Source organism: Gopherus evgoodei, chromosome 3 (assembly GCF_007399415.2).
Source record: "Gopherus evgoodei ecotype Sinaloan lineage chromosome 3, rGopEvg1_v1.p, whole genome shotgun sequence".
Lineage (NCBI taxonomy): Eukaryota > Metazoa > Chordata > Testudines > Testudinidae > Gopherus > Gopherus evgoodei.
In genome coordinates this window covers 160,969,813-160,994,712 of record NC_044324.1, presented here as the reverse complement: position 1 = coordinate 160,994,712, position 24,900 = coordinate 160,969,813, and the positions used below count along the sequence as shown (strand labels likewise).

The following is a 24,900-nucleotide window of genomic DNA, read 5'->3' as shown; positions in this document are numbered from 1 at the left end:
TACGATTTGAAAACCACCTTGTTGTTGAGCAGGTCCAGGGCACGCTGGGGTGTCACTGACCCTTTCCCACTTGCCAGGCCAGCGTGGCCTAAGCGCTGGGGCTCGGCTGCAGCTTTCTTTCGGTGCCTCCTCTGCTGCTTTCTGCCTTCCTGGGCATGAAAGCTGGTATTTTCCTTCCTCTCCCTGGCAAGGATGCAAACAGGTTCTCAATACAGCCATAGCACATCTTGTTGGATCTCATAGGCTGAGCAGCATCAGGCCTGCTTTGTACTTAGATGGGAGACCCTCCCCCTACTCCACAGCCAGGGAAACCAAGAAGCACTGATGGTAGTTTTGAGGGGGTACCTACACCGAGCCTGTGCTGTCCCTATGTCCTCACATGACGCTGGTGGTTGCTGTGCTGTTGGAGATGTCTTTCAGGGCTTGACCACTTAAGGTCATTGTAGATCCCATGAGACACAGGGGTTGTCCTAGCCCTATTCCAGGGCAGGGAATTGTATCCTGCCTCCTAACTTCCCTCTGCAGTGAAATGCTGTGTTCTTCATGTCCTCTGCAGTGTTTGTGTGGTGGGGAAATAGCTGCCTTAATCCACCCCGACGCAGCCGTATGCCAGTGGAGGGCACAGCGATTCTCAGCATGAGAGTTCTGTGAAGTGATTTGGGTCTTTTCGCAAATGAGGGGTAAGATCTAAATATAAGATCATTATCAGTATAGCAGCCTGCATTCCCCTCTGGGCATCAGGGCTCTATAATGCAAATATCATCCCTAGAGCACACGTTCTTAACTAGACGCATGCCGTAGAGGCTACCTTAACATAGTGGGGACAGTGGGCAGCAGGGACTTGACTAAAAAGGCTGCAATTTTAGCTGTGATAATGATTAATCAGCTTGGTAACACCTCTGGGCATCCAATTGTCCAACTGGACACCTGAGTTCCTTTTGCAGCACTCACAAAGCTGGGTTTGCCAGCCCGAATCCTAAGCAACTATGCCCCCTTTGCTGAGTTCAGATAAAGAAGTACCTGTCTCTTCTCTGCTTTAGTCTACTGTTTTTGCTCCTGACATCCTGCACTTCCACGTAAGAGACTGGGATGCAGTACCTGCAAGAGAGCAAATGAGCCAGGTGGACAGCTGTCTCACTTAGAAGCAGAGTGTAAAAGATTTTTGTGATGCGCGCTGGCTGATTGAAAAGAATTCTCTCAAGCTGCAGCCCAAAGCTGGAAGTGAATGAAATACCCAGGCCAATCCTTCATTTAGTTGCTCCGCTCTCAAATGGAGGTGCTGTCAGGAGTGGAGCACTGACTATGGAGCAGTTCCCAGCTACTCCAGTCCTGGCCTCCCACAGCAGAAGGGGCTGTAGGGAGAGGAACGGGAGAGCTCATAGGTACTTTCAGCAGGCCATGTGCAAGAAGGTAATGGGTGAGCACTGGCTTTGGGCCAAGGAGGATTACTAGATTACTCCAGTCTGAGCTCCCAGCAGAAGGTGCTTCAGAAGATGGTGCAGGAGCACCTGCTGTAGAAGGCCTGAATCCAGGACTGCCAGCATTTTGTTTGAGGCTGCAAAGAGCCAGACTGCTTTGAGAGGAGTAACTGCTTCACTGGGTGCAGTTAGGGAGCTCTCTGAGATGTGTCCATGGACAAAACAAGAACTGAATTCCCCCATAAACCACTTCTCTCCCCCTTGCCTGCCAGTGCTTTACACCTGGGTCTGGAAACCAAAGACGAGGACCCAAGGCCCTTGGAACTCACTCCAGGAAGGTGGCTATCTCATAGCGGAGGTAGCGGAGCCAGGCCTCACAGAGAACAGCGAGCACGTGCTGAGCCACTGGCTCCAAGGCCAAAGGCTCCAGAGGTTGGTTGCTGGAGCTGAGCATCTCCTGGAGATGCTGGATGTAATGTGGCATATCGGAGCTGAGTCCTGCAGGGAGAAGAAAAGCAGAGCGGAGCATTGCCCTAGGACTCCATCTTCAAAGGCAAGTTCACTAGGGCAGGGAAGTAACATACAGCCACTCGACACGAACCCTCCTCCAGCGCACCCCTTTGCACTGGTTCTCCAGAGGAGTCCAAGGAAATCTCCCCCCGAGGCAGTGTGTTGGTCCCCAGCTGCCATTTGCGGAAGAAAGCGGTGCAGCAAGTCTACTTGAGCAGGAAACTAGATACTCTCCCTCCACCCTATACACCGGCCAGTGCCTCCCATGTGCCCTACAACTGCGATGGCGACTCCCCTCCCAGAGGATGGGCTGCTTCTCTGGCTTTGGGAATTCACTGGGCTATTGCTCCCATTCTAGACCTTCTGTCACCGGGACCATGGAAAACAGGTCATTTAGTAGCTGAATGAGTGGGGGCAACTTGCTTTTCCAACTTCAAATCCATTTTGGGTGGCTTCAGTTTCAGATTCAGACTGTCCCTCTAGACCCCTGAATATTTTCTGGTGCCACACTCCCACTCACTTATATTCTCCAGCATCAATAATTTTGCTCATTAGTCCCTATGATCCCCCTGGTGCAGGTCTCTGAGATTCAGCCCGGGATCCCCACACACACCCAGCTACAGCTAAACCCAGTGCCAAGTGGATTTGGCCACTGACTGCATATGGTGCAGAAGAGCCAGTTATCTGGGAGCTCACCAACATCACATGGCGCACCATGCACCAAGTACTTGTGGAAGATCTGCCAGGCTGAGCAGTGGGGCTTGAGCTGGTCTGCCTGCCATTCCCAAGTGGCCTGGTGCTCCTCCAGCGCTTGCCACAGCTGGAGGTTATGGACCTTCTGAGTATCCTCAAACCTGGAGGGTAAGCAGGGAAGGAATGCGCATCAGCCTGGAGAAGTGTGAACAGTGAATTAGTCACCTCTCCTCTGGAGCGGCCAGCAGGGATAGAGCCCAGTTGGCTTGTACAAGGCTATATAGTGGCCCCAGGAGAAAACTACCATAACTCAACATTTGCCTCTGATGCATCAAGTATTTGTCACAGCTGGAGGCAATGCAGCAGCAAAGTTTACATTCCCAGGGATTCCCCAGCTCAGTCAGGTGGCTGAAAAGGATAAGGACAGGAGAGTGAGACTCACCTGGTCAGGTAGTGAAGAAAGCTCCCCCCAGCCCCAGGATCACACATTAGTGCTTGGAGGAGGTGGGAGGTCAGCGGTGTGTCAGGGAGATGCCATGAGAGGTCTGGCTGCCGAGCTGACACAATCCTGCCTCGCCAGCTTGCACCAGAGTGCGGAAGCTGCATCGGATGGACAGCAAGAAGAGGTTTTCAGTGCTATATTCATTCTTACCCTCACTGCTGGCTCTTCAAAGGTGACTGAGAGCTGCATCAGGCCCTGGCCAGAGACAGATCCCCAATGAGAGAAGAGGACCCACACAAAATAACCTCTGGCAGTATTACCAGTAGCAATGCTGCATGGCAGGCAGCTGGCTACCAACAGTGCAGAAGGACATCTCAAGTGCTCGGGGAAGAACTTGGGCTGGAGCAGAATTGATCTGTCGTCTTTTATGGCTCTTCTCACCCAGGCTCTATTCATTCACTCCTTTTACAAGCCCTGCAACTCCTGTCAGGGGCTGTCTACACTGGTACTGATCATTTCCAGCTCAAGGAGACATACCCATGCTAGCTCCGTCTTCTAACAGAAGCGTAGCTGCAATGGCGCACTTAACGGGAAGGCCTAGCCACCCTGATTACAATCCCATCTGAGACCCTAGTCTCATTCTCAGGGGGGGCTGCTCCTCCTTTCATTCATGTCACTGCGGCTACACGGCTATTTTTAAAAAGAGTTTGACCAGAGCTAGTGCAGGTATGTCTACTCGGGCTGGAAATTACACTTCCAGCTCTAGTGTAGACATGTCCTCTGTCTCAGAGACTCAGGTTGTGGTGAGCTGGGGAAGAGGGGACTTACACATGCCATCCCCTCCTCCACCACTCAGACCGTTTTATGCTGTGACCCTCGTGTTAGAGCTAAATCCCCGCCCCCCACCTTCCTACAAATAGCCTAGTGTTCAAGGGGCCTGTGATTCTGCTGGTGCCACCTCTGCCTCCTATACCATTTTGGGGGTGTCCCTGCCACCAGCTTGGTGGCTGTCTACCCCACCTCCCACAAGGCAATTACAGCACCACCCTTATTTTGGATGGCAGGGTGTTGTGTCCACGTGCTGTTAACCTGCCTCAGTGTTGGATTGTGTCATGTTGGGAAGATACCCGCAGGGAGACACACACACTATCCGAACCATGCTCCCTGAAGGCGTTACGTACGCTGAACCAGTCTGCGCTTCTGTTCGTGTGGCTCATGCAGCCGTCACCCACAACAGGAAGCGACGCAAACACCTTGAGCAAAGGCAGGAAGTCAGCGTTCATGGGCGGCCTAGGCTTGGTCTGGGAGCCTGAGGTGGGGACAGTCCTACCATAGAGTCAAAATAAATATGTAACAACACCCTGTTTTCCAAGCATATCAGTCTCTACATTTTAAGAGGGGCGAAACTGAGCCAAAGGGAGAGGGCAGGACTGACTCACGGTCAGGCAGGAAGTCAGTGGGAAGAGAACCCAGCTCCCCAGTGGGAAACTATGCCCCAGTCCTCTAATCACTGGATCTCACTCTCCTACTAGGTCCAGGAATAGAACCCAGGAGTCCTGATTCTCAGCCCCTGCTGTAACCACTAGATCCTCCCTCCTCCAGGCCTCTGCAGTTGGCGAGGCCAGCAGGGGCTGTAGAGTCTGGGAAGAGCTCCAGCAAGCTGCCTAGTTCTCTTGTGGCTTGTCCAATACAGCAGCAGGCCCTGTCTCCTGAGAGCTACAAAAGGAGGAGCTTTCCTCCACTCACCCCATCATCACCTGGATGGTTCCCATTGTACGAACCTGAGGTGTCTGGTTCTCTGGTGGTGGAGGAGAAACCTGGGAACCCAGTAGGCGCGCAGACGTCTCAGAGCATCATACTGGCTCCTGCTGAAGGCACTGAAAGTTGCCTCGACGCCGCCCTGAGCCTCGCACATCGGCTCCTGCCAGCAGAGAGGGGAGAAGAGCACACGTCAGCCACACCACCTCTCCTCATTGCCTGGGCCAGCCACCCTCACCAGCCTCACCCAGCCACAAAGTGCTCTGGGATCAGAATATCCCACCACATCTCTGAGCATGGCTTAATCTTGGTTTCCTCTACCCTCTGCCTAGGCTTGGCTCCAGAAATGTGCTTTAATAGCAAGGTCCTCAGCCTAGTGCCTTTGTGACACCAAGGAAGAGATCCAGAGCTCGGCTCCATGGGGATCCCAATGTGACGCTGATGCCCCTGGGTGGGTCGTTGGCAGTGGGATCAAATCTGAGACCTCTTGAGCTTAATGCATGAGCTTCTACTGCCTGCAGTAAAAGACACAGCCAAGGCTGTAGTAGGCCCATCAATCTTTAGCTGGCCTTGCTGCTGCTAGAGAGGGTCAGGGTACCACACCAAGCACACATGGCTTACACCAAGCTGGGCCAGAGGAGAACGAATAGAAGGGAAAGTCACCCAGCCCCCATCTGCCATTAACCCTTTGCAGGACTTGTGGCTAACAATGTCTACCAGCCAAGAGGAAGCATAGACCCTAGAGGCCAGAACCTTAGGGGCTGTTAGTTTCACATTCTCTCTCTTTCTCTCAGCATCAGAAGATAAATGAACCCAATGAGCACAAAATACTCTGCTGAGCCTGCCTTGTAGCTGACGGAAGCCTATTGCATATCTGGGGAGGGGCTGTGATGGGGAGGGACTCAGGGGCATGGAGCATTCACTTGGACATACAGTGTCCCACCCGCACCACCAAACCATGGCCCAATTTGGTACAGACGGCCATACTGGCAACCTCTGCACAGGGTGCACCTCAGGCTGTCGGGCAGTGGCTTGTGAGGTGGCAGGGGAGCTCCCTGTGTCTGGCTCCAGCCAGCACTGTTCCTCCTTCATTCCTTCTGTCCCTCCCGAGCCCTGCCAGGCTCGCTGCCCTCATACACTATTGCCCGCTCCAGCCTGGGCGATCAGTCATGATCACACACTAACAGTGACCATTGGCCACCAGTTCCTGGATGCTCTCAAGAGGCAAGCGATGCAGCATGCAGAGCTGGGATGTCAGGCTCAGCACTATATCACAGGCTGCATTAAGGTCAGAGTCAACCCCCACAGATGGCCAGGCAGTTGCCCTTGGAAACGGGCAGCAGCAGGACCCCAGTGTCACTGGAAGGCAGAGCAGAGCAGCTGCAGAAACAGCTGGCAATGTAATGAGCCCAGGTGTTTCCCGGTTGGGGAGGCAGTTCACACAAGGAGCGCTCCCTAGGGCTCTGCTGTCTCACCTCTGCTAGCAGCTGAGGTGTGAGAGTCACAGCCTTGCCAAGAGCAAACGTATGTGTCTGCTAAGGCTGTAAGGCAGGGTAAGAGGATGGGCACCTGCACCCCAGCAGCTTCACTCACCTGAGAGGCCAGAGACAGACTCAGCTTGTACTTATCTTGAATGTTCCTGCAATGAAAAGAACAATGGCTTCACCCCAGTAAAGGCTGAAGCAGCTCAGGCCATGGGCTTCAGACAGCCATGGTCTCAACACTAGAGTAGCCAGACCTGCAGGGTACTTCCTAAGCACACTGATGGCCACAGCTGAGAACTGGACAAGCCATCTGTCCCCAAGCATGTCTGCCCAGAGAAGGTCACAAACTGGACAATGTCTGGTCCTCTGTGCTTCTCCTATCGCCCTGTCTTACTGGGTGCATGCTGAGTGGCTACAAAGCTGCAAGCTTCCAGAGACATCTGCCAGGCAGAACAGACCCACACAGGCTGCTCTTCTCTCACACCTCAGGCCTCCAAGAACCCTAAAGATCCCAAGAGGTCCTGAAAGTGGGTCAGGTTATTCTGCATGGGCCTGACCCCTGCTAGGCCCAAGGATGATGCTGTCTTTGCAGTCCCTGGTATGAGTCTGTCTGACTGGCGTTCCCTAGGGCCCTCGCCTGCTCCTTACATGGACCCAGGTGGTAGATCTGGGGGCTCGTCACTGGGATTTGGAGCTGGGATTCTCCAATCTCTCTACACCACCATCTGAGTGACACCGTCTGGCTGCTAGAAACACAGTACCACCTGCCTCCACAGGAGGGGGAGCAGATCCAGACCTGTGGGCAGCAAGGGTGTGAGGCCACCACCTGGTATGGGCTCGACAGCCGAGTCATGCCCCCAGTGTGCAAACAAGGGGATGGGCACACGAGCAAAGCCACTCCCTCTTGCTCCCTCTGCCAGTGTGTGAACGAGGGGGTTCATTGGGACACCCATCCTTACCGGCAGAGACTGACACAGAGGATCTGAGCTTCCCGCTGGGCAGTACTGGCCTCTAAGCACTTGGTGCACTCCATGACATCCTCACAGTCCATCCAGAAGTGAAGGAGGTGGATCCCCAGGGTACCATGGAGAAACTCCTTGAAGCAATCCATGCCAGCCCTCTGCAACACAAGGAGATGGGGGGCACAGCGGGAGGACGGGTTCTGCACGTGTCAGGGGAGGCTGGAGTTCAGCCCCAAAACAGAGCAGGAAAGGGCCCCACCTCCCGCTTTAACAAAGTCTGAACCTCTGGGAATTGCTCTACAGTTGGACTTATAATGAGGGGCACCCAGGGCCCCTTTCCTGACCATCAGTGCTTGGCCCAGGTGCTGCTGCAGCTGTGAGGCCCTCCCATCTCCCATGGACTGGCGCCCAGAGGAGTGAAGACAGCTCTTCAGGGTCATGGCTGCAACTCTGCTTAGGCTCCCCTCTCCTGGTGGACAAGCCAGGAATTTGATGGCTCATCTGCCAAGCATTCCCTCACCACTGCGATAAACTAGGATACCCCACTGGCTGCTGTGGTGAGGCCCAGCCCAATTCTCCCCATGATCTCCTGCCTAGAGGGGGCTGGGAAGTCTCAGCGGTGGGATCAGCACTCAGTTGTCCCTGGCTGGCCATGTTACCCTGGGCTCCTACGAGTACAGAGCATGGACATCAGCGCTGCAGGACCAAGGACAGACCAACTGAGGGAAAGTGGCCAGCGCTAGCAGCGGCTGCAGCCAAGGGTTATTCCTAGAGCCTCATAAATCCCCTAGTTCTACATACTAGTGGAGCTGCAAAAAACAGGTTTCCAGAGCAGAGCAGAACTGGAGAGGCAGCTGGTTGTTCCTGACTGCAGAAGGATGGATAGGGACAGGAGGGGAGGTGGCAGGGACAGGAAGTTGGGAGGGAGGAAGGGAGATACAGGGAGCAGTTAGGCGTGAGGTTTGGGGAGATGGAAGTGAATGGGGCCTGGAATCACTAGTGAGCCTGCAGGGGAAGGGCACTTGGCACAGGGGAAGGGGAGACAGTGTGGCAGCTGTCTAATATCTCCATCAATGTGCACCTCAGCCCCATCCTACAGCAGGGTCCAACGAGACTCACTGTCCCCAGCACGTTCTCCTTCAGCTGCTGCAGAGCGGAACGGCCAAAGCCAGGGAGCAGCCAGGATTCCTCCCTTCTGTCAGAGGTGTTTAATTCATCCCGGTCAAACTGCAGCACCTTCCTAATGCCTGAGGCCAGCTCCCCTTGGTGCCTGCCGTGAGAGAAGGGAGAGGGGCTGCTCTGGCACTGGGCACAGGGTGTGTTGGAGTGCAGAGCCTGGGCAACTCACAGGGTCACCTGTGTGCAGGGCTACAATGGAATTACCCTGCACATCCCATCCTGCCCCTCCACCAGCACCCAACCCCACATCCACCCTACCTCCTGCTGCCACTTATTCATTGCACCCGCTGAGCCCCCAACCCCTGCCAGAGAGGGAAACACCCTTTGGGTGATCTGGTGGGTCAGCACTCTGGGAACAATGGTTCCTTCTAAAGCAGAGAGGACACAAAAGGTACAAGGGGTCAGCAATAGAGCGATAGGGAGGTTCCCACCACAGCACACAACATGCCAGTGCAGTAACATACCCCGCATATCCCCAGCATACACCATACGCATCCCCAGGGCACCCCCGGGCAGCTGCACACCTCACCATGCACAACTCCCCCAGCAGACACATCACAGAGCTTCCCCCAGGGACAGGCACAACTCCATGGCATCTGGAAACAGAGCTAAGAAAAAGGCAGCTCAAGCTCAGTCTCAAACCTGGCCCAGGGAGGTGCATGAAAAGAAAGCCATTGGGGTCCCTGGGCTCGGTGTGGGGTTATTTCCCTCCTCCCCCCACTATGTAGAGCGGGAGGAGCCCTGAGAGCAAAACAACGTAACACTCAGACTCAGACCCCCCCCATGCAGAATGTGTCAGAGGGCTGCTGTCGCGGAGTGTGGGGGAGTCAGGGCCCTGAACCCCCCACTTCCTGCGATTCACCGTGACTCTCAGCCAGCCAGTAAAACAGAAGGTTTATTAGATGATGGGAACACAGTCCAAAACAGAGCTTTGTAGGTACAGAAAACAGGACCCCTCCATCAGGTCCATCTTTGGGGGTAGGGAGCCCAGACCCCAGTTCTGGGCCTCCCTTTGTTTCCCCAGCCAGCTCTCAACTGAAACCCTCTCCAGCAGTCTGACTCAGCCACACACCCTGGCTCCTCCTCCAGCCTTTGCCCAGTTTCCTGGGCAGAAGGTATCACCTGGCCCCTACCCGCTCGTGGGCTCAGGTTATCTGCTCCAGCAGCATCCCTCAAGTGAAGACACACCTTTGTATTCCACCACCAGCTAGTATCAATGCAGACAGTAAACTAGTAAAACTCCCATGCAACATTACCAGGTTAATACTCCCTGCTCAGTCACAGCTCCCAAGTGACAGCCCCCACTAATGCTATGGCAGGCCAGAGACTGGGCCCCGTGCTCCAAACTGGGCCTTGGGATCAGACCCGCAGCAGCTGCAGCCCTGGCCTAGAGCCCTTCCTTTCCTGCTGCGCATCTGGAATCCATGGCCAGCCACGTGCTGAGGGAGAGATGGGGAGAGAATCCCACCCCCCACCACCCCCAAGCCACCCCACACACACCAGGCCCCCTCTCTGAGGGCTTCACAAGATCACACAGGATGCTGCACAGAGCCCATCTCAAACCTCCCGCCCCCTCCATCAGACATAAATCACTCAGCAAGCAGAGCCTGCCTCCCCCACAGCACAGTGCCAGGCCACAGCCAGCCTCCACGTGCCCCTCATGCTGCCTCTCTGCCTGGCTGAGTGCTGATGACACAGCACCCCTCCCCCACTGGGGCATTAACCAGCAGAGAGCACCCAGGCATGAGAAGACAGCTAAGAAGGCAGCCTGTGAAATGTTAAAGCACAGCACTGGGAACAAGGGTGCCAGGCCAGACTCTGCCCTAAGAGACTCTGTGCCACTTCAGGGGAATTACAACTTCCCTTGGTTTCCCCATCTGCAAAGGGAGGCTGAACTCTGCAACGCACTTTGCGGTTCTGGGCTAAAAGGTGCTAGACAAGTGCAAGATATTGTCATGCTCATCAAAAGGAGCAGTAAGTGCTTAGTCAGACCACCACGTACTCTCACTTCTGCCCATTCCCAAGCTCCTAGCCTGATCTGACTGTGCATTTGACAGAGCTGCTACTTCAGCCCGGTTACTGCACATTGCCTGTTCCTCCTCCCCAGCACCGAGAGCTGCATTATCCCTTCGTAGCCTTACCTGCCCAAGTGTTGCCCTGCCGTGGGTGAAGAGCTAGAGGCGGCTCTGGTCAGGCCATCAAGGGATCTCTCGGACCCACCAGCATTAGTCCAGCCATCCACGGAGCCTTCTGTAAGCATGACACAAGTGACGTCATAAATCAGTCCACGTGTCTAGACTCCACAGCAGCCCTGTGGTGGCTGGGCCAAAATGCCTCTGTGGTTAGCTCCTGTCCAATGCCTGTAGTGGCCCTAGGCAGCAGCCTGTGGGCTGTACGAGTTTGGGATTTGACAGGAAACCAAGAGCTGTGGAATCCACTCTGCGCCCTAGGGAACAGCTGGGTTCCCCTGCTATTTGCTCTAAAAAGCTGCACGGGCTGCCAGCTTTACCTGCCACAGAAATGCAACCACTTCTGGGATGGAGCAGCCAATTAAAAGCCGCATAACACAACAGCTTAGGACCAGAAGAAGCAATACAGAAGATTGTCCCCAAATTAAACTGCAAGAAGCACTTAGGGAGATAGAACTTAGCTGTCCCTATTGCAACGTGGTCTGGACACCAGAGCTAATACCCTGACACCCGCAAAAATTGCCTGGGATCTTTAATCACTATGAGAGGGCAGGGCTTCAGTTTTACATCTCATCTGAAAGCGGTTACCTCCTGCAGCCCTGCCCCTCCTAGCAGCACACTGAGGTCAGTGCTGGCCCACCGAGAAGAGCTGCCCTACTGAATCCCACATTTGCTGCAGCACTTATACTTCCCTTGTGTGCCTCCCATCCAAGTACTGAGAAACTCAGAGCCTGGGGAGGGAAGAGATGATAGCAGGTTGAATACAGACTTATCCTCTGACAGGCAATGTGTGAATGTATCCAAGAGTAATGAGCAGGCGCCTTTCCACCTGTGACTGGGTGGAGCACTTGGTGTGGGGCACTCCAGACTGGATTACAAGACAAATCAGGGGTTTTCAGCCAAAAGCAAGAGGATACATCTGGGTGTGTCTGGCAGAGCCTTCATCCACACCTTTCCAAGCTGCAGCAATCTCACCATTAGCCACCCCCTTTGGTGGAGTTGGGCAGGAGGCTTTGGAGCAGAAGCCTGCTCAGCCCCTCTGCAAAAGGAGATTTCCCCAGACTCACGGCAGCTGGGAACTCCACAGAGCTCCCCCAGGGCAGCTGGTCAGGGATGCTGGAGAAGCAGCCTGCAGGAGGGCAGAGAGTCAAAGGAGAAATGTCCAAAGACAAGCAGCTGTTGGTGGTGGGAGTCTCCATGCTGGTTCAGGGAGGAGTCTAGGGGGCTATGGGCAAGCACAATGGGGTGCTCAGTCAGTGAGCAGCCAGGATTCCTAACCTTTCAGAAGCGATGGGGGTGGGATCTAGATAGACTGTTGGGAGGGGCCAGTCTCCTTGTCTCTTTCAACAGTGGGGTGCCACTGATGCTCTCCAAGACCCTGCCTGACGTAGTGAGACCATCGGCTTCCCAGGAGCTCTTCCCAGAGGGACAGCAGCCCAAGGGAGCGACAACAGAACAGGGAAGCTGAGGAGATGAAGAGCCCCTGGGGCAGCCAGCGCTGCAGAGGAGGAGGCTCTCGCACCGAGAACGGCCAGGCTGCGCTGAGGAACAGGGAGAAGGCCGGTGCTAGATGACCAGAGGGAGCAAGATGGGAGGAAGAGAGAAAGGCAGACGAGTTCTGCAAGATCAGCTGTGGCCAAGGAGGGTGATTGTGCGGGGCATAGAGTTGGTGGGGGCAGGGCAAGCTTGCCCTTCTGTGTCACATAGAAGGCCCTGCTCGCTGTTCAGTGGGGTGGGCCTGCTCTAGGCTGGTCTTTAAACTATACCTGAGCAATGTTTGAAAAAGGGTCTTTGGGTAAGAGTGTAGTTTTTAACCACGGTCCCTTAGTTCTGTTTGCGTCTCAGCCTTGCCCTGGGTCTTGGCCAGCCTGGGGAGAGCAGCAGGCAGGTGGAGCCATTCCAGGTTGATGAGGGCAGGCACCACGCTGGATGGCTTTTAGGATACGTCTATGCTGCAATACAACACCTGCAGCACCGAGGCTCAGACCCCAGCTCAACTGACTTGGGCTCTTGGGGCTAAAAATAGCAGTGTGGATATTCAGGCTTGGGCTGGAGCTCGGCTCTGGGACCCTCCCCACTCATGGGGTCTCAGAGCCCAGGATCCAGACTGAGCCTAAACATCGATGCCAATTTTATAGCCCATAAGCCTGAGCAAGCTGACCCAGCAGCCGGCCCATGGGTCTTTTATGGCAGGGTAGACGTTCCCTTACGGGCCTTTCCTTATTCCCTTCCTAGCACAGGGAGGAGGGTCACTGTAGGGAGCCCCTCTTCTTGGGGACAAGAAGACGCTCCTGGATTGGCTATGGGGGACTCACCTAGGTGGGCTGGAGTGCTGCGGGTCTGACTAGGAGGCCTCCACAGCCCGAGGCTGGGGACCCTGGTGGGCAGCCCAGCTGTTGATGGATGACTGGGAATGCTGGAGACAGCAGTTCTCTCAGACTGACGGCTGTACCCACGAATCTCATGCCGGCTCACTGGGTAGCCTTCATCCAGAGGACGAATCAGCAGCTTTGCCAGCTTGTACTCCAGGTAAAGGGCCGTCCTAGCACCAAACAGTCAGTCAATGACACTACCATCAATGATGGACAATAAACAGGGGCTGAGCAATGGCCCCATGCCATACACAGGACCCACAATCATCGAATGCATCATTGTACGTAAACAAAACAAATACAGAGATTCTGCTGGGGTAGGGAGCCCAGGGCTCAGATAGCAGGGGGGCTGCAGGTCAGGGGTGAGGGGCACGGGCAGAGCTGTGTGTAGGGAGCCCGGGGCTGGGATAGCAGGGGGACTGCAGGTCAGGGGTGAGCGGCACTGGCAGAGCTGTGTGTGGGGAGCTCAGGGCTGGGATAGCAGAAGAGGGGGGCTGCAGATCAGGGGTGAGACTCTCATCAGGACATCACCATATGCCCTTCACCAGCTCAGTCAAAAGTGGGTTAATTAAAATTTTCATAGCAGATTCCCTCCCAAGTTCGTACCTTCCTGCCCCAGCCTGTCCAAGCAGGGACTGTTGCACTCGCTATGGCCCTCACCAAGGAGTGCTGTGGTTCCCATTTCATTCACTGCTCTCTCACAGTATGTGTAGCCCTGTTACTTCTCCCTGCCCCACAGGCTACACTGCCACCCCGGCCCCAGACGGCTAGACAATTTCCCAGAGTTCACACCCACCACCCTTGCCGTGCTGGCAAGTGTTCCAAGGGGACTACCACACACCTAGTCACATAGGGCTTCTGAGCAGCAGCAGGGATGGAACTCAGCTCCCCCTGCTCCCAAAGGATCAGCCCCCATCCATAGCTAAAGGAAAGTCTCTGTTACCACGCAGCACTAGGAGTCCCATGACATACAGTGGAGTAATTCTGATTCCAACCTGCAGAGGGCAGCAGTGGGCACACACATGGCACTCACCTCTGAAAAGGGGGTAAGCGCTCCCTCCTCAGCCAGCCCAGGATCCTTTCCCTCTCTGCGTCAGTGGCTCCATAGTGAGGAGAGCTTGGCTTCATCCCCGGCTGGCTGGGAGACTCTGGGAGGAAGCCATCCAGCTCCTGCAGCTGCCCCCTGAGCCGGTCGTAGCGCAGTCTCAAAGGAAAGGCCTAGACCAAAGGCAAAGTCTCCCATCAGCCTGGAGATAGACTGGTCACAGAGGGCTCCCGCTCCAGGGATCAGCTGTTTGCTTTTAATTCTGTTACACTGAATGAATCAAACTGAGTGCAGGGGCAGCAGGCTCAGTGCTGAGGAGAAGCAGAGACCCCCTCCCCCACTCACTTCTGACTTGCACCCCCTCCTATCTCAGCCTGGGTTTCCCACACACAGCTCTGCCCATACCCTCACGCATCACACCAGACCTGCAGCCCCCATGCTATCCCAGCGCTGGGCTCCCCACATAAAGATCTGCCAGGGCACCTCACCCCTGACCTGCAGCCCCCCTGCTATCCCAGCCCTGGGCTCCCCTCATACAGCTCTGCCAGTGCCCCTCACCCTGGACCTGCAACCTCCACCCACTGTCCCAGCCCTGGGCTCCCCACACACAGCTCTGCCTGTGCCCCTTACTCCTGACCTGCTTCCTGACCTTGATTCTAAGCTATGCCACCTTTGTATCCCATTCCTCAGGCCTTGGCTACACTGGCGCTTTACAGCGCTGCAACTTTCTCACTCAGGGGTGTGAAAAAAACACTCCCCTGAGCGCAGCAAGTTACAGCGCTGTAAAGCGCCAGTGTAAACAGTGCCCCAGCGCTGGGAGCGCGGCTGCCAGCGCTGCAAGCTAATCCCCATGAGGAGATGGAGTATGTGCAGTGCTGGAAGAGCTCTCTCCCAGCACTGGTGCTGCGACCACACTCACACTTCAAAGCACTGCCGCGCAGCGCTCCCACAGCAGCGCTTTGAAGTTTCGAGTGTATCCAAGCCCTCAGATTCTGAAGGCAGCCAGGGACTAACCCAGTTCCTGGCAGGGCCGTCCTTAGGCATAGGCAACATAGGCAGCTGCGTAGGGCACCTGAAAATTTGGGGCACCACTGGGTCTTAGTGTCCACCCTCTTGTTTTCCTATCCCTGTTCTGACCCTTCCTGCAGGCTCTCACAGATGGCTGCTCTAGCCTGGTGAGTCTTCCTTGAGAGGGAATCTAGTAGTTAAAAGTGAAAAAACCTCCAGCCTGCCAGACCTATTAGCATAACATTGAAACTGTTAAAGAGACATTCAAGGGGTAATAAAGCCATTTAACAGGCATTTGCCAACCCCAAGGTATATATATTGACAGGTTTCAGAGTGGTAGTCCTGTTAGTCTGTATCAGCAAAAACAAGGACGAGTCCTTGTGTCACCTCAAAGACTAACAAATTATTTGGGCATAAGCTTTTGTGGACTAGAACCCATTTCATCAGATGTCCACGAAAGCTTATGCCCAAATAAATTTTTATACTGTCAGTTTCTGACTTTACTGACAAAAACAGTTGTGCATTAATGTAATATTTACACAGAACATGTCAGTCTACAGGACCTTAGTTTAAAATTTGCTTTAAAAATATTTCATTAATGAGCTGGTGAAGATTATAAAATCACATTTCTAAAAAATGCTTGCATAGAGTTTTAGATGCACAATCATCTTTAGCCTTAAATGTGTGGATCTTCAGACATACAGTTTTTTAAATAAATCCTTCAAAAGACCTCCCTTATCTAAAATACACATTTTAATTACTATAGTTAAAAAAAAGTGCTTCCAAGTCTTCCTGTGTCCTTTCTGTCCATCCCTTCACCACCTCTTCCCTCACTCCCCACTGAAGAGAGCCCTTAAAGGGACAACAGTCCTTCCCTTCCAGATAGCTGGACAAAGAGTTTCCCTTTCTTTACTTCTGACTATCCGAGGAACTAGTTTTAAAAGAACTCTCCAGCAAAATCAGCACCTTAGTAAGACAAAATCCTTGTTATACCTAAAATCTTTGGAAACATATTTTTTTAAAGTTGGTGAAATTTCATAACCATGTCTCTTGTTATGGAGATCACACAAAGTAAATTACTGTTCCCTTTTTCTAAAAGCAATGAACATTGTTATGAACTCACTAAACCTCTCTGATTAATTTAAAAGAATGTCTTTGTTTCAGTGAGTTAAATATGTAGTAATCTGGAACGCTGGTTTAAGATTTGAGTACATTTAAAATATAAATTCAGTTTAGAAATACTGATTAAGAAAATGTAAAACAGAGAAGAGCTGCATCATGTATTCCATTATATGTAATGTTGTATTCAGCAGGACAGCTGACTCACCCTTACTATGAAGTTTTTGCAAATAAATCTCTGACAAACTTCAGGGCATATCAAAAAACCTGTGACTGACATTTTTTATTCCCAAATTTTAGTGCTTTTAATTAGGTACTTTCTTCATGTTCATTCTGCATGAGGGAGAGGGCATGGAATTCTCTGCGGGGAACTGTGACTCTCTGCCACCATGAGGCAGGCCGGGCATCTCATTATCCTTTGCTGTCAAGTCCCTCCTCCCCCTCCCCCACCAGGCTGTGAGCTTGGGCTGCCATCGGCATAGGGGCACCAGTTTAATAATACTGCGTAGGGCCCCATAAATCCTAAGGACGGCCCTGGTTCCTGGTATAAGTAAGAGCTGCCTCAGGAGCTGCTTTAATGTACAATGCCTGCCATGGCCCCTTATGGCACTGCAGCAGTCCAGAATAGCTGGAATGCAGGTGCTCCAGCCATACACCCTGCCTCCCACAGCCATGCCCCCCGTAAATCCCTGCTTGGGGTGGTGTTGTGATGGGCCATTTCACGGCCCTATACCACCCTACACTGGGGGAACTCCTTGGGGACTGGTTCCATCAGCTGGTAGTCCCTTTGCTCTCGCAGTGTCTAAGGCAGGGATGGGCAAACTTTTTGGCCTGAGGGCCACATCTGGGAATAGAAATTGTAAGGCAGACCATGAGTGCTCACAAAATTGAAGTGGGGGTGAGGGCTCTGGTTGGGAGTGTGGGCTCCAGGGTTAGGCCAGAAATGAGGAGTTCAGGGTGTGTGAGGGGGCTCTGGCTCTGTGCTGGGGTGGGGGAGTGGAGTGTGGGGGGGTAAGGGCTCTGGTTGTGGGGCGGGTTTGGGGTGCAGGAGGATGCTCTGGGCTGGGATTGAGGGGTTTGGAGAGCAGGAGGGGGATCAGGCTGGGGCAGGGGATTGGGGTGTGGGGGGAGGCTCAGGGTGCAGACTCCGAGTGGCACTTATCTCAAGCAGCTCCCAGAAGCAGCGGCATGTCCCTTCTCCAGCTCCTTCATGGAGGCGTGGCCAGGTGGCTCTGCATGCTGCCCCATCCGCAGGCACCACCCCCGCAGCTCCCATTGGAGCACCGGAGGTGGGTCATTGGAACGGGGCCATTGGAGCATGTAGGAGCCGGATGGACATCATGCCGCGGCTTCCGGGAGCCATGTGGTGCAGCCCCCGACCCTGCACCCTGGCTAGAGTGCCGGAGCGGGGCCATGGGGCTGCTTCCAGGAGCCGCATGGAGCGGCCCCAGACCCCACTCCCCAGCGGGAGCTCACCGGCCATCTTAAAATGGGCCACAGTTTGCCCACCCCTGGTCTAAGGAAAGGGGCTGCCACAGAGATGAGCCTCAGGGCCCAGGTCAGTAGCGACTGTAATAGGCTCTGTGTGACATTAGAAGTGTAGCCCAGTTTCTACTGGTCACATGTCCACATCAGACCCTCCCCATGAAGATGAGCACTAATTGGGTGCTGAGGAAGATCTCCTGCCAGGGACTGAGGAGGCTCCCAGGTCAGGGCTCACTCCTGTCCACAGCCCAGTCTCCCAACCACTGGCCATCACCTGAAGGTGCCATGCTAGTGCCTTTTATCTCTCCCCCATCAGGCCCCTACCCCCTACAAATACCCACTTGCTAGGAGTTACTGAGAAGGGTTCTTTCACAGTAAATCTGCCCGTGCACTTCTCAGACTAGTGGCTGGGCTCATCTCTCATGGGCACTGGTGTAAATCAGGAAAAAAAACCATGGTAATGGCTGCAGTCACACAGGGATAAGTGAAGGGAGAATCCGTCCCTTGAGGTGAGTGGAGGCAGAGCCCAGGCTATGAGAGCAGGTGAAGGGAGAAGCTGAACTCACAGGCAGAGCCAGGAAGGCATTGAAATACTCCAGGAAAAGGTCATCATAGGTCAGCAGCTCCTCCAGAACCCCTGGACCTGAAAGGAGAGAGAGACCAGCAGGGATCCCAGGGCAGCAACTGGAGATCCCAGCCCTGGCCATTGCTGCAGCATCAAAGGGAGCCCAGCTGGGGTGCCCCAGGGCACGCAGATGCATGAAGATCAGATGGTGTTACTAGAGGCTTGGTCAGCATCCAGTGCAGAATGAGGAAGGGAAGAGTCCTGCTCTGGATTTCCATCTCCCCACTCCTCTGGACTGGACCCTAAGTGCAGACCCCAGGCAATGAGGAGAGAGAAACCGGAATTGGATTACTGCACCTGCTGGAATGGACTCTGGTGTGCCTCAGGCTGGGCTGCTTTCTGCAATGAGCTGCCCAAGGAGTTAGTACTGGGATATTTGGAGACACCCTAGGATCACAATGCCCCCTGTGGCATCAGATTTATTCTCCATTTCCCGCTCAGTGACCCCTCCTGTTCTATCCCACACACACGCTTGGGGGACTTGAATAGAAGACCCTCATGGGATGGTGTATTTTGCCAACAATGGATCCACAGGGCAGCTCCCCTATGTGTGTCACATAATTTGGCAATCATTGCACCCCTCACTCTGATTAAACAACCAGCGTTTCTAGGGAGTGTCTAGCTGGGGTTCGGGGGTGGAGGTCTATGTTTAAATACATTCCCTCGTTCTAGTATTTTTACGATGGGAGTGTATTTAGAGCTTAGGAAAGTGAGAAACTGACTGCAAGAACCAGAGTCAGGGAGAGTCAATCTTACTCATGCAGCTCTGCCCATGCCCCTCACTTCTGACCTGCAGCCCCCCATGTTACCCCAACCCTGGGCTCCCCACATACAGCTCTGCCAGTGCCCCTCACCCTGACCTGCAGCCCCCCGCTATCCTAGTCCTGTGCTCCCCACACACAGCTCTGCCAGTACCCCTCACCCCCAGATACTCTAGTTCTGAATATCAATCACGCCAAACTGTGAGGTGGTTCTGTGTTGGGCACTAACACAGACTAGAAAGAGAGAGACACCAAAGTCCATTCCACTTATCCTATGCTAAGATTCAAACCCCAAGCTTTTGTGTCCCCTAGAAGTTCCCTCTCCCATCCTTCCTGTGCCACAAGTCCCTTCCAGCCCAGTTACATGAGCTTATTAGGCCTTTGACTCTCTCCTTGTATCAATATTAAGATTCAGGCTCCTCCAAACAAACCCAGGTTGTTCTTGGCCTGATGTGTCCTAGCAACACTGTGTAATCACTTCCGTGAGCCAGGGAGGCAAGTGCTGGCAGTTCGCAATGAGGAGGCTGGGTTTGTCAGGGAAAGTGACAAAGGCTGCATTCCCCTGGGCCATGCTCTGTCTGCTCCCTGCCTGTGCACTCCACTCTGGGCAGGGAAAGAGACCAGACAAACTGCATATCTGTGAGGGGTGCAGAGCTGCCCGCCTGACTGACCCCACTGGTGAGAGGCCCCAGGAAGGTGTGAAAGTGTGTGACTGTAGCACCAGTACCCCCAGAAGCAGGACAGGCCATACTAGCCCCAAAGAGTTTCCTTGTGCCCCTGTCACTGCTGGGAAGATCCCCCTCCCCACACTTGCTCCCCTAACACTGGGTATCAGGATGGCAGAATCTCACTGGGGTCAGGAAAAAACTGCTCCCCGTGGGATAGTATCACACAGTTCAATGTCCTGGGCAGGGCCAACGAGACAGAGGGGAAGCCAGGACAAATTACCGGGGCCCGGCGGTCCAGAAAGGGGCCCAAGGCCTGGATTCCCCAGCTTCGTCGGCCCTGTTTAGCTGGTCTGCCCTTGCTGGGAGGCCCGAAAATTTTTTTTCACCGGGGCCAGAACCTGCTTTCAGCGGCCCTGATCCTGGGAGAGGCTACTTGTCTTGCTGAAGCATCCAGCAATGGCCGCTACCAGAGGTGAATACTGGACTGGAGGGGTCACAGTCTGACCTGCTACTTTGAGGGGGAGGGGAGGCGGCTAGTGTGAAACCAACTGAGAGTAACTGGAGAGGGGCTGTCTCAGATCAACGGTGACCAATAGTTGTCCGCATCAGACAGATATTTGGTGGCCCCATATGCAATGAGTTTGGTGGGCCTCAGTGCAGTTCCCCACTGTCCAATTGTCTGCATCACAGCCCTCACCCCCATAAAAGGCCCCTCAGTAGTCTAAGCAGAGTGGCCACAAACTGATTGGGACATGGAGACTGAGTAACCCTCCCTCCCCTAGAAGAAGCCCCTTTGGGGCAGGGCTGAGGCAGATGCGGAGGAAAGCTGGCCTTGCCTGTACCTGTTCTGTAGCTAAACAGATGCTCCGAGTCGAGGGCTGTTAGACTGGAACCTTTCACCACCCTCAAATTCACTCCAAAACATTCATTCCTCACCCAGCTGCTTTCCTGTGACAAAACTCTGCCCCTACTGACCTGCCTCGGGAGACCTTGCTCTGGTTGCTTCCTCTGCATGCATGGTGAGCCAAGCTGCTCTGGGGGGACTCAGCTTCCCTCTCCTGTCCCCGCTCTGTGTTTACACACTGCTCTGTTTGTCAGGGACGTACTTACAGTTGGTGGCAACTGAGTCACTGGGTGGGGCAAGGCCAGACACTTACTCTGTTCTATGCACTCTGCTCTCTTTGGGCTTGGCAGGGCTTTAGTCACAAGTGAAATGAGCAGGACTGTTCTCAGCAACTTGTGCCTGGCTGGAGGCTCCTCCATCTCACTGGGATCCAAGCAATCTCAGTCCTAGAATTAACAGATGCTAAGCTATCAGCTGCCCCAAACATTCTGCTGTCCTCACTGGAAGGCACAGCTAGCCGTGAGACTCTCCAACATAGACCCTCTGAGCTGTGCTGCCCCCTGCTAGCTCCAACATCAGCAACCATAGATTTTACCTTCACAAAGCACCTGTACTACACAGGATTCCAAAGCATCACACAATCACTGTTTGCACTGTCACAGCTGAGCTGCCTCTAGAGAGAGTGCAAAGCCGCACCGCACAGCCTGGAGGGGGGAGAGATTCTGGGGAAAACCTCTCTTCTTCCCACAAGGTCCTCCGATGAGGGGTACAAACCCCACATTGGCCAAGAAGGGGTTAAAAGGAGCCTCTGGGCTCAGTCAGCCTTGCCCTGCTCCCCCAGTAGTGCATGTCAGGCTTGGAGTACGGTGATAAGAGGAGAGCCCAGCTCAGCTAGGTGCTGGTTAGGAGGAAGAGTAAATCTCACAGAATCATAGAATATTAGGGTTGGAGGAGACTTTAGGAGGTCATCTAGTCCAACCCCCTGCTCAAAGCAGGACCAATCACCAACTAAATCATCCCAGCCAGGGCTTTGTCAAGCCAGGCCTTAAAAACCTCTAAGGAAGGAGATTCCACCACCTCCCTAGGTAACCCATTCCAGTGCTTCACCACCCTCCTAGTGAAATAGTGTTTCCTAATATCCAACCTAGACCTCCCCAACTGCAACTTGAGACCATTGCTCCTTGTTCTGTCATCTGCTGGCACTGAGAACAGCCAGGCTCTATTCTCTTTGGAACTCCCTCTTCAGGTAATTGAAGGCTGCTATCAAATCCCCCCTTACTCTTCTCTTCTGCAGATTAAATAAGCCCAGTTCCCTCAGCCTCTCCTCATAAGTCATGTGCCCAGCCTCCTAATCATTTTTGTTGCCCTCCGCTGGACTCTCTCCAATTTGTCCACATCCTTTCTGTAGTAGGGGGCCCAAAACTGGACACAATACTTCAGATGTGGCCTCACCAGTGCCAAATAGAGGGGAATAATCACTTCCTTCAATCTGCTGGCAATGCTCCTACTAATGCAGCCCAATATGCCGTTAGCCTTCTTGGCAACAAGGGCATGCTGTTGACTCATATCCAGCTTCTCGTTCACTGTGATCCCCAGGTCTTTTTCTGCAAAACTGCCACTTAGCCAGTCGGTCCCCAGCCTCTAGCAGTGCGTGGGATTCTTCCATCCTAAGTGTAGGACTCTGCACTTGTCCTTGTTGAACCTCATCAGATTTCTTTTGGCCCTATCCTCCAATTTGTCTAGCTCACTCTGGACCGTATCCCTACCCGCCAGCATATCTACCTCTCCCCCAAGCTTAGTGTCACCGCAAACTTGCTGAGGGTGCAATCCATCTCATCATCCAGATCTTTAATGAAGATATTGAAAAAAACCAGCCCCAGGACCAGCCCCTGGGGCACTCCACTTGATACTAGCTGCCAACTAGACATCAAGCCATTGATCACTACCCGTTGAGTCCAATGATCTAGCCAGCTTTCTGTCTACCTTATAGTCCATTCATCCAATCAATCCATACTTCTCTCCCCATATTCACAGATCCAATTATCTCATCATAGAAGGCAATCAAGTTGGTCAAGCATGACTTGACCTTCATGAATCTATGCTGACTGTTCCTCATCACCTTCCTCTCCTCCAAGTGCTTCAAAATGGATTCCTTGAGGACCTGCTCCATGATTTTTCTGGGGCCTGAGGTCAGGCTGATCGATCTGCAGTTCCCCAGATTCTCCTTCTTCCCTTTTTTAAAGATGGGCACTACATTTGCCTTTTTCCAATTGTCTGGGACCTCCCTTGATCACCACGAATTTTCAAAGATAATGGCCAATGGCTCTGCAATCATATCAGCCAACTCCCTCAGCACTCTTGGATGCATTGCATCTGGACCCATGGATTTGTACATGTCCAGCTTTTCTAAATAGTCCTTAACTTGTTCTTTCACCACTGAGATCTGCTCACCTCCTCCCTATACTGTGCTGCCCAGTGCAGCAGTCTGGGAGCTGACCTTGTCTGTGAAGACGGAGGCAAAAAAAGCATTGAGTACTTTGGTTTGTTACACATCATCTGTCACTAGGTTGCCTTCCCCCATTCAGTAAGGATCCCACACTTTCCCTGACCTTCTTCTTGTTGCTAACATACCTATAGAAACCCTTCTTGTTAACCTTCATATCGCTTGCTAGCTGCAACTCCATTTGTGCCTTGGCCTTCCTGATTACACCCCTGCATGCTCTAGCAATATTTTTATACTCCTGGCCAGTCATTTGTCCAAGTTTCTACTTCTTGTAAGCTTCCTTTTTGTGTTTAAGCTCACCGAAGATTTCTCTGTTAAGCCAGACTGGTCACCTGCCATATTTGCTATTCTTTTTGCACATCAGGATGGTTTGTTCCTGCGCCTTCAATATGGCTTCTTTAAAATACAGCCAGACTCATAGACTTTAAGGTCCCAAAGGACCATCATGATCATCTAGTCTGACCCCCTGCACATTGCACTCCTGAAATAGACCCCTAACCTCTGGCTGAGTTACTGAAGTCCTCAAATCATGGTTTAAAGACTTCACGTCACAGAGGATTCACCATTTATACTATTTTAAACCTGCAAGTGACCCATGCCCCATGCTAGAGAAGAAAGCGAAAACCCCCAGGGTCTCTGTCAATCTGACCCTGGGGAAAATTCCTTCCTGACCCCAAATATGGTGATCAGTTAGACCCTCAGTATGAGGGCAAGACCCACTAGGCAGACACCTAGGAAAGAATTCTCCGTAGTAAAACAGAACCCTCCCCACCTAGTGTGCCGTGTCCAGCAGAAGCAGCAGATCTCTAGCTTTTCCTCTGGAAGAAAAGCCTGGTGGGGGGCCAGGAACTGATGAGAGACCACTGACTGCCATAGCCTCCCTGAGGGAAGAGAGGCCTGATGCAGAGGAGTGTTAACCAGCAAAGACAAACCCCGCATAGAGTGTTTTATATTGGTTTTGGAACCCTGAAGAGGAGGTGAAATTTTGGCATGACTTAGCTGAGGGCTAAATCCCCACAGCTCTGAGCCCTGTTGGAGGTGACTGCCAGCCATTGATGATCCAGAGGGAAACTGAGGTAGGGTAAGTAGTCCCATGATGAGCCACAAGGGGATGCTGCAGAGCCAACCCTGCCACAAGCCCACTGGCTCTTTAACCTCCATGCAGGGCAGACAGGAGTATGCTCCTTGAAGTCTTGTCCATGAGGTAAGTCTGATTCGCCAGTAAATGATGGACACGCCAGTTGTGGGTCAGCAGTGCACTTCCTCTCTCTTTCACTCCCCCCTCCCCGAATACCTTGTGCAGCCCCCAGTTCAAGTACTACAGCAGGGGCAAGGAGACTTGATGCTGAAAGCCCTGAGCCATCCCCAGAGCTCTCCCAATCGTTCCCCTGTGCAACTCTGCTGGCTGGCAGGCGCTTAGAGGAAGCAAGTGTGATGGGCAGGGCTGGCCCCTCAGCTCTATCTGGGTCGCTCACACCCTGCAGCTGCTGCAGCATTTCCAAGACTGCGCTGTGTGCACGGTCCGGGGAGAGCAGGGCTGAGCACGGCCCAGGTTCCCCAGATTTTTGTCAGGGCACTGCAGAGTGCTCCCCAGTCTGCATTGTGCTGATGCTAAACCAACGGAAGGGCCTGCAGCTCCAGTCTTTCCTTTCCTCCATCACAAAGGCCTTTCATTCCTCTACTCTCTGGGTTCCTGGGCTGAGAGTTACTATGAGGGAGCTCACAGTCCAGCTCCTAGGTGCCTCTCAGCTCACTGCTGTGTGATGGGCTGAGTCAGAGGCAGCGTCCCACTGTGCCCCTCCACTCCTGAGGGAAAATCCTGTGGAGCACTGATG

The 24,900-nt window shown here is 53.4% G+C and overlaps 1 protein-coding gene across 1 annotated transcript; it reads right to left on the bottom strand.

Annotated features, from left to right (window-relative positions):
• Positions 1-1,726: 1,726 nt before the first annotated feature.
• Positions 1,727-20,765, bottom strand: LOC115648910. The gene is made up of 13 exons (XM_030557245.1): positions 20,694-20,765; positions 18,231-18,307; positions 14,041-14,225; positions 12,951-13,177; positions 10,588-10,696; positions 8,387-8,537; positions 7,265-7,425; positions 6,415-6,460; positions 4,845-4,984; positions 4,245-4,389; positions 3,064-3,221; positions 2,625-2,782; positions 1,727-1,916 (listed from the first exon to the last, which is right to left on the bottom strand). The coding sequence occupies exons 1-13, from the start codon at positions 20,734-20,736 to the stop codon at positions 1,744-1,746; spliced, it is 1,773 nt and encodes a 590-aa protein (XP_030413105.1). The 5' UTR covers positions 20,737-20,765; the 3' UTR covers positions 1,727-1,743.
• Between the last annotated feature and the right edge of the window lie 4,135 nt (positions 20,766-24,900).

Bases quoted from the DNA above. Each gene is read 5' to 3' on its own strand.
- LOC115648910 (XM_030557245.1), bottom strand. From the start codon at position 20,736: ATGCATGCAGAGGAAGCAACCAGAGCAAGGTCTCCCGAGGCAG. The intron at 10,697-12,950 runs GTGAGTCCCCCA...TCATGCTTACAG, and splicing joins CAGCACTCCAGCCCACCTAG to AAGGCTCCGTGGATGGCTGG. The intron at 8,538-10,587 runs GTAAGGCTACGA...CTCTCACGGCAG, and splicing joins GCAGGGCAACACTTGGGCAG to GCACCAAGGGGAGCTGGCCT.